We start from the raw sequence: 17,849 nt of genomic DNA, 5'->3' as shown, positions 1-17,849 counted from the left end.
TGACGGCCGCCCCGCCGCGCCCCACGGAAAGGGGTGCGCCCCCTCGCGGCCCGCAGCGCGGGGAGCCCGGCCCGGGCGGCGGGTCAGGGCTGCCCTGCAGCCCCGCCGGCCCCAGGGGATCGCCTGCTCGCCCCCCGAGCGGAGCGCCGGCGCGGGGTTGAAGCCCCTGGTTCCCCACGCTGCCTGCCCGCAGGGACGGCGCGGGCCCTGGCGGGGTGACCCCCAGTGAGGGTCCCCTCCGTGCTGGCGGTGCCGTTCATCAGCTCCCTCCGTGTCTCCGAGCTAGCTCCTGCCGGCCGCTGGGCTGACTTTCCAAGCTGGTAGGGAATGGGGGGAGTGCTTCCCCTGTCCCCTTACCCACTCAGACGTATGGGGACCTTCCCCCCGGCCTGCCGCGCTGGGTGACGCGCCTCCAGACCGCCCGTACTGCCCCCGCGGGGCTCCCCTGCCTGCCGCTGCCCGCCTGGCACCGCTGGCCTCCCGGTGTGGGGGGACGGGGGTGCGGGGGCTGCAGGGGGAAAGGCGTGCCTTTGGCAGGGCCTGCTGGCATTGCGGAGCCTGCCAGGCCTCAGGAGGTGACAAATGGCTTTGCAGATGTACAATAACTTGGTCGCATTGGCACGACTGCCAGAACCTGTTTCTCCTTTTTTTTTTTTTATTTCTTCCCTTTTTGTTTGTTTTTTCTTTTTTTTGGCTTTTGTGCTAACCTTCAGTCCTCTTAAATCACAGGGATATTTCTTTCCTGTTATCCAAGGCCTGGATCAGCACTGCAGTATTATGAATATCAGCATACATTAAGAAAGTTTCTGGTCCTGGCACTTTGCAAGGAAGCTTCTCTTTTTTACCTTGGGGTAAGCAAGGCCACTTGCCATGGTACAAAACTTCTGCTCACCCTTTGCTACCATCCCTGATAAAGCCTTACGGTGCAATATGGGCCGTGGAGAGGGTTGTCTGAACTCCTTCCCAAGCAGCTGCAAAATGCACTGCTGGACAGTAATGGCGGAATGGGGAGATGCTCATTACAGAGCCCAAAGGGCCTGTCTCGGTCACAGGCTTGCCAGAATTTGAACAATGTCCATGGATTAAGGATGCTGAGCTAGATGCTCAGAGACCTTCTGGGCAGGTTGTACAAGCTCAGGACACCCACCCTCAGGGACATGTTCCTGGTATGTCTCCAGCAGTTCTCTCAGAGAACTTACATTACTACTAATGTGGGGAATTTTTGGCCCTGATGCATTTTTGACAATTCTGCATCTCTGTACAAAATTTTATTGTCTCTTTTGCTCTCCCATCATCATCCCATGAAACTTCCCCAGCAGCCATGCAGGTCTGTCATCCTGTTTTTCCCCCAGCCACTGGTTCTTGTTACCTTGGCTGGGCCAGTACCACTGTGGGGCACTGTAGTGAGCCAGATGAGCAAACTGATTTGAGTTAAAAAGTAAAGGTTAAAACTTCGTATCTACTCCACTTGCACAATCCTGCAACAGTTGTGCTGGGACAACCAAAGAGAACAGAAGCTGGGGACAGCCCTGGCCGTGATGAGAGGACGGTGGGCCTTCAGATGCAAAACCCAAGTCCAAGCCTGCAGGTTTAGGCTGCTCACTGTGGTTGTTCTTTTGCTTACTTTGAATCCTCATGCCTTTAAAATAGTTTCGTACTTCTCACTGCAGGATTAACCCAGGCCTATGGGCTCATTGGGTATTTGTGGGATTTGTTGTACAGTTTATAGACAAATGAGAAACAACAAGGCTTCTTTATAAGCCAAGAAGATGTGACTTTGTAATCCTTAAAAAAACCCACAGTGAGCAGTTCTTAAGTGCAAACTTTGACAACTGCAGAGGGAATGGAAACAAACCCTAACTGCACAGCTTGGCATGCGCTGGGCAGCAATTAAAATAAAGGCAGCGGACAGCACACTTACTGTTCCTTTGGCAGCCTGCTGCAATGGCCACATGCATTGGCATGGGGTCTCTGTGAGGCTGCGTCAATGCAAAAATCTCTCCCTCTTCTGTCGTCCTCAGAGGGAGCTGCAGGTCTCCGTGTCATGTCCGTCACTTAGTTCTGACACAAACATGGTCTGTGCCAGAGCCTTGCACCAAACTTTGGTCACAGTGGGCAGAGACAGGTAGCATCCTGCTGGAGATGTGCTGCTTCTGCTTTTGCCCCTTGACAGCTGTCCTGAGGTGCTTTGTCCTGACTGAGTCCTTCCCATGTCTCCTGAGCGGCCACTCATGACAATAGATCTGCGGAAGTCCTGGTTATGGGGGCTTCCAGCCACACCAGACTGCAGAAAGGTGGGCCAAGCAGACATGGCACCGCAGCAAACAAAAAAGGTAGAAACAATTAGAATAGTTTTAAAACCTAAGTGGAAACAAGAGGCGTTGTCACTTAGGCTGTTAAATTTCAGATTACGGCTAATCATCCTAGAGCTCAGGCTGGAGTTAATCTCACCTGCTAATATCTGTCAGACATCAGAGTTTAAGCAATGGATGGGAATGAGACTCTTGCCTTTCCATGACTAGTGTATAACCTGGCAACTATTGCGGCAGAAAAGAAGAGCATCATCTCTAATTATCTTGGTCATGGCTTCACGATATGTAATAGCTGCAAGACCTGGTTTTGAATAGCAATCCCCTTGCTTGACTTTTACTGTATTCCTGTTCATCTGCCAAGCTGTATGTGAATCATTAGAGGTTATTTATGACTGGATAAACTGCAGGCACTAAAACCAGGGACTCACTGGCATGCAGATGAAAAATATGATATACTAAAGCCATAAAGTACACTTTTGTAAAAATTGTCGCCCTAGTGCAGAACTGCACCTTCACTGGATATTCTCAGAAGTACTTCGGCTGCCCTTTAGGATCAACAAGTAACCCAGACCAGTGGGAGAAACTTTGTTCTTCCAGAGAATTGCTGTGTTGGAAATACAGTCTGGGAATGCCATGAGAAAGCATCACATCAGGAAAAAAACAAGTCACCCACATGGTAGGGACTAAAGCTCTGCTTTAATTTAGGACTCTGTACAATGTCTGTCTTTGCATGTGTGTACATGTGAGGCTGCCATTACCTTCAGCTGTTTTCAATGTCCTCTGTTATAACTGGATCATTTTTTTTCATTTCCTACAGACATAGTTCTAATATATACTACTATTATTTTCATGTGCAGCACCCTAATATTGAAAGTTTTATTCCTTAGGAGCTTTTACAAAGTCAAAATTTAATTTAATTAAGGATTGCTCCTGTAGGCAGATCCCCCATACCTGTCCCTGCAGTCTGCCATACCAGAAAAGAACAAACTGGCATGCTGACCTGTCCTCTGCAACAGCCTGGAAACCCAGACAATTACTGCTTGAAGCATGCAGTGTTCAAAGAGCAGTTTAAGATGCCTGACAAAGTGATTGTACATGAAATGTGGAAATGGCATGTAGCGGCACTAACTTCTGTCCTGTATTCCACCAATGCAACTACTTTATATCCAAATTCTGCTCCACTCCAGTGCCAGAAGCGTGACTCTGCTGGCCTAACGGTGGCCTCCTGAAAATAGCATCAAAGCACTGGATGCTTGAGATAGGCAAAAGTACTTCCATCCTTGATTTTTTTTTTCTTGAACTTTAATCTTCCCTGCTCCTCCTACACTACCCAGCTCCGTTTGCAAGCTGCACCTCCCAAACCTGCGTGCAGAAGGCTGTACGGTGGCTTTCTAGCAGGGAGGAAGAATAGCAAAAGTGTCAGAAGAAAACATCCCTCTATCTTTACTGTCAGCAGAATAGTTTTGAAGGTGGCTGTAACCATGCCAAGCCTGACTTGTGTTTTTCCATCTGAGCTCTAACGCTGGTGCAAAGCCTCCATAGTGTGCTGAGGAGGGCCTGGGGAGACTGGCTTATGTCCTGAGCTGTAGCCTATGCTTGAGCTGCCCAGCTGCTAACAAGTTGTTCCGGTAAACACGTGCTATCTGGGAGAACTGGGCAAATTGGGAATTGTGCTCATGGTATATACCTGTATATCCAGTCTAACTTATCAGAATCTGGGTTATATGCAGTCTGGTTTAGTCTCATTACATGGGACAGACACCAAAATACACGTTTTCATTTGAAACGTGTGGGGGGTTAATTCCTTGTTCAATGATTGAAAGCAAGACGATAGTTTCTGTTTTAACCACTAGATGGGCCTCTTTCTCAAACAAAAATACAGCTTCAAAATAAAGCCAGTCCTGGCTTTTCTCTGAACCTGAATGTTAGTAGAGAATGGCTTCAGTGTAAAGCTATACATGATTAACAGTCTCATCTAGTTGCTTGAATTGACATGGTTTTCTGAACAGATTTGAATATAACTTTTCATGAATCCTCCAAACCCAATTAGTGCAACCAGGCCTCTTATCAATCATCAAGTTCTTCCAAGTTAATGTCAGATAAGAATTTTCAGCTCCAGCCAGCGCAAGTGTCATTGTTCTCCCTCCTTCTCATTCAAGGCTAAGCAAAATCAGACCAGCAACGTTTTAATATTTCACACTCAGAAGTCATGCTCTACGCTGGCATAGAAGGCTGGGCAGATTCATAGATTCATGGATCATGGCATTTGCAAAGTATTTGCATACTGGTACGTGAAACAATGAAAGTGGTGATTGGGGAAAAAAAAAGTGTATCTTTCTCCACCCAGCTGCATCAAATGTCTTTGCTTTGGTGGTTTTCACCTTCTGTTTGTGGAAGGCTCCTACCAGCAAAAGAAGTACAGAAAAAAAGAAATTTTGGATTAGCTCTTTGGGCAGACTAGATGGTAGAGTTTGGCACCAAACCTGTAGTTCACTGTTGGCCTCTGGAGCTGTCTTCCCAAGGAATATTCCTCTGTGGCAGGCACCCTGGACCTCATCCTCTTGGGTCACTCCAGCCTTCAGGTGATACATTCCACCATTGCTGACATTCATCCTCCTCATCATTTCCTGTCCAGGAGCCCAACCTCTCCTTAGCCTTGGGAAGTCGCTGTCCTTACCACAGCCCGTCACAGCTGTGTTTCTGCTGCCTTTCTAAGAGGTTGCATCCCACGGTGTCTCCCCAGCCAGCTAGCCCACTGAGACACTGCAACACTCCAGCTAACAGTGTGCACAGTCATGCTTCTGGGTCCGATAACCTACACAAGAATTTTACATGCAGGAGTCCTGGGTCTTGTGTGGGGCAGGGAAATGATGGAGGCCTGAGCCCTTCTGGGGGATCATCTTACAAAGAAGAGAGCACGTGCCCAGCCTCACTCGAAAACAGAAAAAGGATGAAGGTTTTAACACGCAAACCTCTGTGCCTTCACTACAGACCAAGCTGTCCTCTAGATGATATTGGTTCAGTCTTTCACGACCCTCTTTCCCCAGCAGGTCTTTTTCAGTTCCTTCCAGATCTGAGTGGCTTTCACATTTCTGTGCTGCCTGAGCTGACTTGCTTTCCTTGGCCAAACCATATGCCCTGCTCTGAATGGGGTAACAAAATGAAATAAAATAACAACTGCCTGAAAAGACCCCGAGAAGTCAGGACAATTTCTCTGAAGCTTCTGAGTACTATATATAGCACTCTGGTAGTTCAGTCGTGGTCTGGTGGAGAGAATTGATAACTTACAGTCAATGAGGATGGAGTAAGGTAGCACTGTGGTAAGAGAAATGCCTGATGAGGCTCATCTAAACAGACTGTCACAGTTTATTAGTCTTCATGAAGGCAGAATGAAAGCAAAAATGAAAAAATAAGTACTTGAAACTCACAAGTGGCATGCCCAGAACAGGTGCATGGTCGTGATCCTTCTTGTAGCGGGGAGAATGCTGTGAAGTTCTTGGCTCATGATTTTGTGGGTGCTGAGAATTTACATGGGTTCAAGAAGCAGCTGTGAAAGAAAAGAAGTCCATTAAGGGCTACCTGCCACAAACATTTGGCTTGGGAAGCCTCTAGACCACAAGGCTCAAGGGCCTGGGAGAATAGTCTGGTGGGGAATGTCAAAATGTGCTGCCCTGTATTTAGACTCTTCCCAAAGATGTTCTCTGCTGGGCACCGTCAAAACCAGAATACTGCAGTAGATGGACCTTGGGCCAGAACAAACGCAGCTGATCATATTAGAGCATTTTAAACGCTGGCTCTCCTAATTTTTTTTTTTTTTTTTGTATGGCATATTATTTTGCAGGCAACATTTACCAATAAGCAAACCATGTTACCAGGAACACATTGCACAGTTTTACCTTACCTGGTAATTTCCATGTAGGTGCCAATCGGTGAAAATGATCTGTGCTATTGAAGGGCTCCCATTGCAGTGCCAGCAAGTCTAGGAAGAGTGAATGGGATGAAAAAGGCTTTTACTTTTGTGTTAAGATGATAGGATCACTTAGCAAAACAGGAAAACAAGACAGAGTCCTACATAATCCTGGAGAGAAAAAGCCCTCGCTCCACCAATTGCCCACTAGAGATCAAGAAAGGATACCCACATTTTCTGGTCAAAACCAATGTGAAGACCAGTAAGGGAAAAGATCTATGATGCAAAACCATGAAGGGTTTTACTTACTAAGCAGATACCCTTGCCACGCACGCACGCAAAATTAGCACAGCAGAAGCAGAGCCACCGCCTGGTTCTTGGACACAGATTGATTTTTAGGTAGGGAGCGTTTGCAAGGTTCAAAGGGAACATGCTAAAAGGAGGTTGCTGAAGAAAGCATGTATATACATTATTGATTGTGTTAGCTGTAGAAAGACCTTTTGTGCTATCATGGACTTGAAGTGCTCTTCATATTTTGTAGTTGTAATCCTGAGTAGTCTGAGTAAACTCTTGAAAACTTGGATGAGGAAGGCACTTCTTTTAGCTGTTGCTAGGTGGAAATTGGGGAATGGAAGAGTATTTCTCAGGTTTCTTTACCATTTGTGTTCATGCACATGCCCAGAGAGCAAACTATTACACATAAATGAGAAATCTATTTTAATCCCTACAACTAGTGACCATACCCTCATTGGTGGTGGTGGTGTCATCTATTTGATACCTGGACACTGAGTAGGGGCAGGGCCAGGCAAAATTTCAGTCAGGCTTCCTTCTAGCAGTACCCCACAAATTGCCCCTAGGAAAAAGAATAGTCTAATTTCTTTTGGAAGGTGGCTGCAGTGGAATAGTGTCATTTGTACTTTGAAGTTCTCCCAGCTGGAAACATCTCTGTAGAAAAACTAGATTTGCTACTGAACTTCCTTGCACTTTATATTAATGGAATTCCAGCATTTCTTATCCAGTCTCAGCTTATGGACTGGGTCATGCCTCAGAGCCCTCTCTTCTAAGCACAGCTTTAAAAATTGTTTTTCAGGGAGTCAGTCTCACCAGGAGCAGAGCACAACCCTGTGTCTGTGAAAATCTCTGCAGGAGAGCCTCGGTCCCCAGGCAGCCCAGTAACGCTACACATCTCAGCCTCTTTGCAGTATGGTGCCGAAGGAGTGAAACACCTGGCAGTTCAGCTGCTGCTCCGCTACAAACCTTCGTGGTAAACACAGTCTGAGCCATTAAAGCAGCGAGATCTGTAACAGCAAGATTGCAATGACACATTAGTCAAGAGACAGAGTTAAAAACAGCTGTCCAGAAGAGATGCCTATTGCAGAAATACAATATTGCTCCAGATATTAGCCTCATGCAGATGAAATTTCCTGTGCCACAAAACTGGTAAGCCCCTGCTTAAGCACTGAACCACAACTGATTTCCTCAGCTACTTGGGTGCTGTGTTGCAGTATGGCCTAAACCTGAGGAACGGGTCGGTTGACGCCAGCCGTGGGTTAGGGGATTAATGGGACAAGAGATGCCATCAAGTAAGATCCCAAGCAAAAAAGCAGAGGTGGGACAACAGCAAGGGGAACAAGGGCTGGGAAGGGGTGTGTGGACTGACTGCTCCAGTTTGCTGGCCCTGAGAGCTTCCCACTGTCCGTCTCCTCTTTCTCAGCACCTCATCCCCAGCCACGAGTGGCTTTCCCCTGCAGATGCACGCTCAGACAGAGCATCTCAGCCAGGCAGCACAGAGAGCGTGGCTCTTCAGTGCACAGAGGTGCTGCTCTGTTCTGCCTGTGTCCCCTCACCCACAGGGACATGGCAGCAGCCCCCTCCCCTCCACTTTCCTCTTGGTGGGCTCGGGGGGCCTCAGCCCGGTGTCCTGCCAGCCCCCGGCCCCGCTATCCCTTGACGCCGCCCTCAGCTCCTGCTCCCTGCCCTGATCAATGGCTTTCTAATAGAGCCACAGTTCTCTACCCCTCCTTCTTTAAATTTAAATTTTGCTCACTAGTACTGCTGACGTCCTCCTGGCCCACCTCTTGACTCCCCCCACCCCGCCTCCCCTCCCTTCAAGCCCATTTCCCTCCAGTATAAAAGGCACAAGCCCCCAGCAGCTGCCTTGCTTCTGCTTGGAGCAGCGGCTACCTGAGGAGCAGCTTGGGTGCAAACAGGTGAGTGCCTCCCTCTATCTGCTTCAGCACTCGTCCTGGCTCTTGTTTTCTTGCTGGATTTCCTTGTGGGGTTTTTTTGGGTTTTGTGTGTGTGTGTGTGTGTGTGTGTGTGTGTGTGTTAGCTTTTCTGCACTAATGTACTCAGCTGTGCTCTGGCCTCAGTAACTTCTGTCCAGTTTTTGCAGTGAAGGAGACCATGCTGAGGCACCACGGCTGACCCCCCAGGCAGTGGTGTGCCCCTGCAGAGAGAGCACAGGCAGGAGCCTGCAGCGCAGCAGCACACCTTCCGTGCCGCTCAGCCCTGAAATGAGCCATGGTCCCAGGCCTGGATCCACCCAGCATTTCGTCTCTTGCGGGGATTTCCAGTACTGCTTTCAAGCATGAAAGCTATTCGTGTTTGTGTTGGAGGGGGTGTACACAGCCACTGATCTTGAGTAAGATGCTATTTTAGGGTTTAAAGAGTCAGTAGCACCTTGTCTTCTGAGGATCTCCACTGTAGGTTTAAACCTGATGAATCTGCAGCAGAACTTGAGTTTGATGTGTGGAAGCCTGTCACTGCTCACGTGTGGCAGACCCACGGCAAGCTGTGATGCTGCAACTTTACTAGTGGCTTTAACTTCCCCCTTTCATGTCAACAGAAATTGTCAGACTGCTGTCACAGATGTTGCTCAGCCAAAATTTAAAGGCTCTTTCTGCTTAGGGACCACGCAGAAGTGGCAAGTTGACCAGATAGCGGTGGTGCTGACTTCTGCTGAGCTCCAGGAGAAAAATGATTCCTGAAACTTTTAATTGCATCAAGTTTTGTTGAAACTAGTAAGCTTTAAAAGTTTTTTGTGATCATGTAATGGTTGGAAATGGAAGGCATACACAGACTGACTGTACAAAATCTTGTTTTTCAATTTCTCCTTTGGAAGAAAGCTGCAGGTCTGTGAGGTAAGCATTTTGTGCTTATCCTTAAAGCCTAGTGACAAGGTAGAGATGGGGGTAGAAGTGCTCAGCATCATGCAAGGTCAAGTTTGTGGCATTATCTCTGCCTTGGTTTCTCCCCGTACAAACAGGGGTGTGACAATTAGGAGGAGGAAAAATCAGGGAGTATTGGAGTTGCTGAGCCCCCTGATTATTTAGGTGTGGCATGTTACTGAGGAGCAGTGGGAGCCATGCTTCACAAAAGTTCTAGCCAGTCAAGGGTATGAGCAAAAAGTTCAATAAATAACAGCACTTTAGAAGGTGGCCAGAATGGCTGATTCTGGCACAGGACCAGCTGCTGGAGACTGAAGACACAGCATTGCTTAGGAAAAAGCTTGTGCTAAAAGCTTTTCCCTGCATTTTTGTCTTTCATCAACAATGAGCTCAAGACAAGCTCTTCCTTCCTGTCACTCACTTCCCAGAAAAACAAGACACAAAACCAGACAGCAAGTAACCTGGAAAACCTGTCAGCAGCCCTGTAAGCACACCAGTGAGATTCCTCAAAACATCTTTCTGTCTCACAGAACTTAAAGCTTTTCTAAATATAGAGCAACAAGAGATGTACACCAGCTGAAAGTGAAAGCAGAATTTATCCCATGTGGTGTTACATGCCAAGATCATTTAGTCCTGATTGTCATGAGATTGTCATGACGTAAGTTAGAAAAAGTTAATTCACAGTTCTGTGGAACTGTGGGTTGAAATCACTTTCCTCTAAGCTGCCTGCTAAGTAACTGTCAGTGTGGGAAAAATCCCCAACAGACCTTCACTGAATTCTAGGGGTTAAGGAGCTTTTGCCTTTGCATTTTAGTGAAAGACACAACCAGATTCTCCAGGTGCTTTTGTTGTGTTGCTGTGCAGTGTGCTTGGGAGCATCTTGCATCAAAATACTTTAATTCCCGCTCTGCCTGTACTGAGAGCAGGCTAAGATTTTGGCAGCAACAGGGGAAAAATCCTACCCGTACACAAGGAGAACTCTGTGTTGGCGTAGCCGAGAGGATTTCCTATAGCTCTGTACCTGTATACCTACTGTACGTGACGCTTAAGCAGACAGGGCTCCTGCTGACTTCTGTAGGCAGAGGCTCCAGGCTGTCAAATATATCGGCAGACCTTGCATGTTACAAGGCAGACTGTCCTAGCGTGACAGCTCGGGGAGCTGCTGCGAGGAAGCTTGTACAAAATGCCGCAGGCAGTGGCAACCTGAGCCTGGGATCCCTCACCCCCTGGATGCCATTTTCCCAGCTCTGCACCTTCTGTTCTGCACAACTCTTCTCGGGGAGGGGCGTGGGTGGGATTTCCCATCCATTTGCATCTGGGTGCATTTACAGGATTGGGACGTCTACCAGTGGAAACCATAACTGGAAATAGTACTTGAGCATGCTGGCTGCGAAAGGGAGCGATGACACAGGAGGAGCATTCCCTTTCATACCGAAATGCATGTAACTGTACAAAGAGCATGTACAATGCAAATGTTAGACATATTTTACAAGTGAGGAAAGGATGGTGAAGGTAGTGGCCAATGCCCATGGTCACAGAGGGCCACACACTGAGTCAGCAGCAAGCTCAGGGCCAGGACTCAAGCGTCCTGTGAAGCCGTGACAGGGGCTTTCACTGATGGCGAGAAAAAACCGCCAGCTGCAGACTTACCTTGGTAGATGGCTCACTGCAGAGCCTGTGCCTTCGAATTGGAATACCCAGGACATCCTCAGCATCAGCGTTTCACAGAACTTGGTTGTGAAATGGCTCTGATGGATGAGAACACACCGTTAATGGTTGACACTTTCCCTCACCTTCAGAGCTTTCACTTTTTAGCTTTCACTTTTCTCCTCACAGCCTTCCAACCGCTGCTCCATCATGTGGCATCTGATCTCATGGACACCATGTGCCCAGTGGTCACCAAAGCACTTAAAGCTGGTCACTGTCTACATGCTGGTGCTCTTGGTATTGCTCAGCTTTGCTTCAGGACAGAGCAGGCCATTTAAACATCAGATAGACAACAGAAGTAAGTATGAGTCTCACCTGGTGTAATGTGATGGACTTCCGTGTGGTGACCCTGTGGTCTCTGGTGCATCGAGGGATCAGGGCCGGGCTGTCAGGCAAAGTTCAGCAGCAAATCCATGTGGGTGTTTCTATGGTGAAATGGTGGTGTGGGGTCCCGTACTTCCATTTACACTTGTAAGTGCATATACAGAACCTAGTTCTCGCAGTCCTTCATTATCCTAGAGAAATAGTGTAATGTTTTATAAATACCAGAGGAGACACTAATGTACAGAAGATGACAAAGAAAATGTAAGACAGTATACATCCAATATTTAAGCATCAAATTTTCAGCTGTGTTCTGTAGTCCTGGGGTAGTTCACAACTGCTTCTGTACAATAACAAGAAAGCAAGAGCCAGAAGCTTAGGTTCGCTTAATGGACATCTTCATTTCTGTCTGGAACCATGAGTTGTCTGAAAGTCGAAATACAAGTGGTTGAAGTGTCTTCATTCAGAGATGCTGTGAGGAACTCAGGCTGGCCAGGTGAGAGGCAACATCATCTACCCCAAGCAAAAGCTAGCACACAGTCCAAAATATTTTTGAGAAAATCTTTATCAGGAATTCTCATGTTCCCCCAAAGAGTCAAGGCTGATACCTGTATGTAGAGTGGGAGAGAGGGGGTGTGGGGAGTAAGGCACATGGGGTCTCAGTGGCACACCTTTCCCCATGAAAGAGGACTAGAGATGTTGGGAGCCTCATTTTTTAGCTACCCAGGTGAAAAAAATGAAGTTACTTAGGTTTGGTGGGCAGGTGGGGTGTTGAACACCAGGTGGAAAGACTTCAAAGATGTCTTTATGAAGAAATTTACAGCCAAACTGGATTTTTAATTTTCTCTGTTCAAGCATCAAAATGCACAGGGGAAAATCCTGCTGCCTTGCCTGAGACTTTCGTATGACTTGGATGATATATAATGCACTTAAATTGAAATTTATTCTTGTTCCTGACAGTCCTCCAGCTTTGAAATGATTTGGCATTTCCTTGGGGTGGCATCATCTCCAGCACTTTGTAGATTTTCCCTGTTGCTGTATCTTAGTCTTTCAACACAAATTACCCCTTTCCACACCTGCTCTAAAACTAGAGTATAAAAATAAAGTCAAATACAAGCATGCTTCAGATGCTTTAAAAGAAGAAAAGTCGTCCATGAAAACAACTTCCTAAGCGAACAAGAATTAGCTTTTTATGTTTACCTCTCACATAGGAATCCCCTCTGCAATCCAGTGGAATTGTCAGACTGTAGAGATAGCACAGCTGGTGCGCACAGCAGAAACGGAGGCTGGACAGTAGGATCTTCAGAACTTTAGCTAAGAGAGGAGAGTTTGAAAGTGGTGGTACAAGGAGCTACTATGGTCTTTCTGGATATAGACCGCATTGTAACCTCTTCCAGGGTTCAGATTTCAGGTTTTAAACCACGCTGTGACCTACCTCCTGAATTTGATGGGTACTTTGGCTTATGTTAGAATTGCTGGTGGCAACCCAGGTAGATGAAAATTCACATCTGAATCCTCTTCCTTTGAGTTCTACACATGGAAATCAACCCTCAAAGGCACCAGAAAGTGTGTGTCTGGCTGCAGCCCTTCCCCTTTTTTCCCCTGGGCTACAAATAAGCCACCTAGCACCCTCGAGATGTTTAGGAAATGCTGCCTTTGAGTAAAGTGGTAGATGCTTCACTGACTGCTTTCAATTCCAGGTCCCGAGATCGATCCTTTTTGGTATGTGGGCCGTGGTGTTCGCCCCATCGGTCGGTTTGGGAAGAGGCAGCTGAGAAGCAGCCACAGCAGCCCAGGGCCTGTGAGCAGGCACCTAGATTTCATCTTGAATGCTTTGTGGGAACAAAAGGTGTCGGACACAGAAGACAACGACTGGTGATCTCTGTTCCCTGCAGTTGTGACCCAACCTCTCTTCTTTCAATTGTGCCCTCCCCTGCACCTCAGACCTCCTGTTCTGCTTTTGCCACGCAATCTCACGCTGCTCTTCTTTCTACTCCTTGTGCCAGTTCCTTCGAAAAGAAACACATTCAGGGTGCGGGTACAAGACAATGCATGGACACTAGTACTGAGTGCCACCATAGCTTCTAAAAATGGTTCTTCATCTTACATCCCCACCAGTCTCCTGATGCTGTTCCTTGTAACATTAGGTTTATCCAAATCCCACACAGATTTTGTGCTGGGACTTAAACTCTGTGGTGTTAAGTATATAATGAAACCTTCCTGTCACATTTTGAAGTCAATGGCTGTTGATATGTAAAAATAAAAAGCAATGGTTGGAAGAAAGAAAAAAGGCTCTCCCTAATTTTTAATGTACCTGCATTAATGGCATGGAAGCTGGTGCTCTGTGCGTAGTCTTTATGTAGATTGTTAACATCGACTTGTAGGAATGTAGCCCTGAACTACTACTCACTGACCCTTCATGATCCTTCCTGTACTGCTGGAGAGATATATTAATGAACAAAAAGGAGCTCCTATCAGAGATAAGCATTTTCTTCTTGCTGAAGAAAATAAATAAATAGGCTAACTAAACTCTTCAGAGCAGTTTTGTGCCTACTGCATGTAACCGTGCACCGTTAACCAAAAGGTGTAAGGGGCCTAAACTAGCTCGTTCCCTTTAAAACAGTGTAGGTGTTTGTAAGCGCAGTATCTGATCAAGCTAAAGTCACTCTTTGAGGATCACAAGCCATGTACCATCTCCTACATTAGTCCACATCAATAAGCCTGGGGTTGTGGCTCAATACTCATGCTTCCCCTAGTAGTTAGCTTTGTTGTAGTAATTTTATAACTGTTACTCACAATATGTTTAATCTTGATTAATAACTATTACCAGCAATAATATTCAAATGCAGTTTAATCTATGGTTTATACCCAAAAGAGACAGTTTACAATTTAGCTAATGACTGACGGTTAAATCCAGGCCATGACTTATTCTGCTAAAGACAAATTAAAACTTGCATTTCTAGTTATGCTTTCTTAGAATTACTACTAAAAATTGATAGCAGCTGAATTAATCATTGCAGATAATCTATCCCTTTTTTTTTCTTTTTGCAAATGGTCTGTCAGCAAGGAGTGGAGTTTTACTACAATAAGGAAGTTACTACTATTTATAATACAACAATGTGTCTGCTGACCCAAAGTGTTACTTAAAACGTGCCAGTTTAAATGAACGCTGTCATGGTGGAGAAAATACGCTGATAAAGAAAAGTTTTGATCAGTATTCATTGCATGGGACTTTGGAAATGCTAGACTAAGATTATTGGCAGGGTTCTTGCTCAGTTTGTCATTTCGCACCAATCCAAGCGAAAATTACAGAAATCCTGCCTGAGAAATTCTGTTTGAGATGGTATTTTGCCCAACGGACTCGACAGTTTGGGGAAGACTAACCGTCAAATGTTCATAACAGGGTTCCCCCCATCCCAGCCCCAGTGAAAAAAATCTGAGCCAAGCGTGCGAACGTGCATTCCTCCCCTCGGCTCACAGGAATTCTGCGGCGCTGCCCATCTCCTGGGTTTAACGGGGTTGCGTGGGGACAGGCAGCACCCGAGCGCTGCACGCAGCAGTGTGTTCTGCGTGCTTCCTGGCCCAAGTGCACATAAATCCACACAACAGAGAAGAACTTTCGGTTTTTCTTTATGAATCAAGTCCTTGAAAAGGCATTCTTTTCATAAATTGGTTTTACTCTTTTGTAATTTCTCTTGACAATAATTCTTGGTGAGTATGCAGATAACAACAACAAGGCAAGCTTAATATTCACTCAGACTTAATCAAATAGATCATATAGTCTTCATTTTACCCATTAAAATATTTTCATTTATAAAAATTAATCTAAATATAAATATTAACACTAAAGATTGAAATCACTTGATGACAAAATAATTCTTTGTGTGCTATAACATACGCTTTTATGATTTTTTAAAACAGTAAATTATATTTTTGCACATATTTGGCACAATAAACATTTGTAAAAATCCAAATGCCTTAGCAGGTGGGTTTTTTTTTTCTTTTTTTTTTTTTTCAATGCCTACACAGTACACATTTTTCTGTCAAAGAAGACTGAATATTTTAACATTGTAACACGATAACAGTTGCTTTTCATGCCTCTTAAGGAAAACAACCTATTCCAAACCTTGTTGGCTTGTTTAAATCACACTAACAGAACAAAAGCTGAAGAGTTATTCTATTAAAATTAGTCATTTCTGTACTGATATTACATACACAATATTAGTTATTATTTATTAGACGAATATGTAGACCAACCACCATTAATGACATTTCATAACACGCATACCTGCATAAACCAGAACCTGGGAATGTATTGTATACATACATGAGAACAGTCAAGGAAGTAGGAGGAGACTGGGTAACAAAAAAATTACTAGGCGTCGTACTCTGTTTAATCTCCTTTACTGGATTGCATATATAGATAAAATCTGTTTGTTTTATATATATATATATATGTATTAAACAGAGTGGGCCAAATTCTGCCCTCATATCTGTGCAAACCAATTTCAGAGAACTAGTATTGTGTGAGAGTAAAAGAAGGCATAATTTTACCCAGAAAAAACCACGTTGGGTCAGATCTCGAGCAGATGGAAATTCCTTGAAGGGATGGAGTGACACTTACGTACCGTAGGTGGGACGATGGTTGTATTTATTCCGAGGGTTCCTTACATGCAGCTCGGCATCAGAGTACTGACAAGCTAGATGTCAAATGTGGGTGGCAGATCTGCAGCTGGCGCTGTTTTTCCAACCGTCCCATCCAGCCTCACCTTCCTCACCCGCCCCTCTAAATCCAGTCTAGCCAGGCAATTTGCCCAGTTCTGCTCACACTTGCCCAACCATAGGCATTTCATGGCCCGGTGTCCTGGGGGACTGTGTTCCCGCTGCACGGCAGGTAACGTGGCACTCTGCTAGTGGGTGTCTGCTGGGAGCCCAGGGAAGGGAGCAGCTCTCCTTTGCTGCACCCCCTGCTCTCAGGAGAGCTCACCATTCCTGGATACTGAGGGGAGCTTGCCAGCCCGTACCCTCCTTCATAGCACGTTTCACTTCAACCCAGTCTGCATTTGGGTACCAGCTTTGCACTTTGTGTGGAAGATAAGGGATTCACTGGCTTATCACCTCCTCTAACTACCTCCTTTGTCTTGTTCGGAACAAGAAGTACCACAAATTGGCAAGGTCCTCCCCAAAAAGGGTGAGCGGGACACCATGTAAGAAGCATCCTCCCTCCTAAGGCATCTGCTCAAGGCCTTTCCAGTTTGGCTCACCTTTCAAAGGTGTCAAGAAAGAAGAAATTTTCCTATTCACAGTCCAATTCAGAGTGGTCCAACGTTGGTGGGGGTGCACATGGCCCCAGTGAGAGGCCCCAAATACTCTGCAGTGGCTACAGACTAGTCAAGGCAGAGACGTCTGGGCTACATTTGCCACCTCCTCAGAAAAGCCGGGAGGCCGCAGCCAGCCTACAAACCACCAGAGCCAGTCAGCAGATATCTCATCCACAATGCTTTGACTTTCTTTTTCCAGTCTTGAAGATTTGGTCATAATTTATTCTGAACTACAGCGTGGCTGGACACCACCAAGCGGACTATGCTACCAAGAAGAGCGAGACATACAAAGGTGTTGGTTTCACAACAGTGTTCAGATGTTTCCAGACGCCAGGACTGTAACTCAACAGACGTCTGGTCCACATGTGCTGCCGCCAATTCACGGCTCAACGTGACATCCATGTTCCCCCTGCTGCCAAGAGCAAAATACCTGGCTCTGGAGCTAGAACACCAAGTCTGCCAAACATACCCTCAGTGAACAGAGAAGTCCTTGCATATTGCATCTCCTCCTACAAACCCTGTCAAAACTTCCACTGACTCCCTGGGAGCAGAGCTAGGTACACTGATTCTCCACTCCTACCACGCAGCTGAAAAGCAGCGTACACTGCACAGAGTTGTTCTTATTGCTCAACAAGACACGTGGCCTATGTGAATAGTAAGAGGCCAGCAAATATGGATCACAGGTCTGCTCTGGCAGATTAATTGGCCTATCATTATGATTGACTAAGCGTACAAAAACATACTGCGGTTTAAAGACAACATACTTTAGTACAATCAATAGGGAGAAAAAGTGCATCTTAAAATGTGGAGCCTTGCTTTTGAAACTCAGCATCCTGTCTAGAGTCTCGTGAGAACTTTAAGGCAGAGTTTCCTTTAGCAGACCATAATGCTGAAGACTTGGACAGCTTTCTCAGTGAGGTATCCAAACGAAGCCCTATAACCGAGGCTTTGTGGGTTCTTGAGGGTCCATTTTCAGCTGGACATACACAATGGCTGTTAAGTAAAGGCACTGTAGTGTACAGCCTTAGGCAGTGTGTTATTGGCAGTAGGGAAGTCTAAGTTTAGTACATCACAGCAGATCCTATCGCAGGTTCCTAGAACAGAGAGAGAC

General features: G+C 46.0%; 2 protein-coding genes and 1 long non-coding RNA gene across 8 annotated transcripts in view; 2 read left to right on the top strand and 1 right to left on the bottom strand.

Moving 5' to 3' along the window:
• The first annotated feature begins 89 nt into the window (after window positions 1-89).
• Window positions 90-7,659, top strand: LOC114013515 (uncharacterized). Its single transcript, XR_003556540.2, has 3 exons — window positions 90-320; window positions 2,815-2,988; window positions 7,310-7,659. It is a non-coding gene; the product is annotated as an uncharacterized LOC114013515 (long non-coding RNA).
• A 639-nt stretch (window positions 7,660-8,298) lies between these two features.
• Window positions 8,299-13,701, top strand: LOC101922268 (prolactin-releasing peptide). Its single transcript, XM_005242222.3, has 3 exons — window positions 8,299-8,429; window positions 11,226-11,394; window positions 13,118-13,701. Exons 2-3 carry the CDS (start codon window positions 11,247-11,249, stop codon window positions 13,294-13,296), a joined length of 327 nt encoding a protein of 108 aa, XP_005242279.1. The 5' UTR covers window positions 8,299-8,429; window positions 11,226-11,246; the 3' UTR covers window positions 13,297-13,701.
• Window positions 13,702-15,863: 2,162 nt separating this feature from the next.
• MYRIP (myosin VIIA and Rab interacting protein) overlaps window positions 15,864-17,849 on the bottom strand; it is a 237,445-nt gene continuing 235,459 nt past the window's right edge. For 5 of the 6 annotated variants that reach the window (XM_055807057.1, XM_055807053.1, XM_055807055.1 and 2 more), the window contains one exon: window positions 15,864-17,832. In XM_055807057.1, the coding sequence (XP_055663032.1) occupies window positions 17,800-17,832 (33 nt within the window). In that variant the 3' untranslated portion in view covers window positions 15,864-17,799. The remainder of the gene's footprint in view (window positions 17,833-17,849) is intronic. The other variant, XR_008747648.1, reaches the window with a different exon arrangement.

Source organism: Falco peregrinus, chromosome 5 (genome assembly GCF_023634155.1).
Source record: "Falco peregrinus isolate bFalPer1 chromosome 5, bFalPer1.pri, whole genome shotgun sequence".
Taxonomy (NCBI): Eukaryota; Metazoa; Chordata; class Aves; order Falconiformes; family Falconidae; genus Falco; species Falco peregrinus.
Note: the sequence above shows the minus strand (reverse complement) of the source record. Positions and strands in the feature narration are given on the sequence as shown.

What these genes read in the sequence shown, in the direction of transcription:
- LOC101922268 (XM_005242222.3), top strand. Translation starts at nt 11,247, where the DNA reads ATGTGGCATCTGATCTCATGGACACCATGTGCCCAGTGGTCACCAAAG. An exon ending in ACATCAGATAGACAACAGAA is followed by an intron (nt 11,395 to 13,117) that starts GTAAGTATGAGT and finishes TTTCAATTCCAG; the next exon opens with GTCCCGAGATCGATCCTTTT.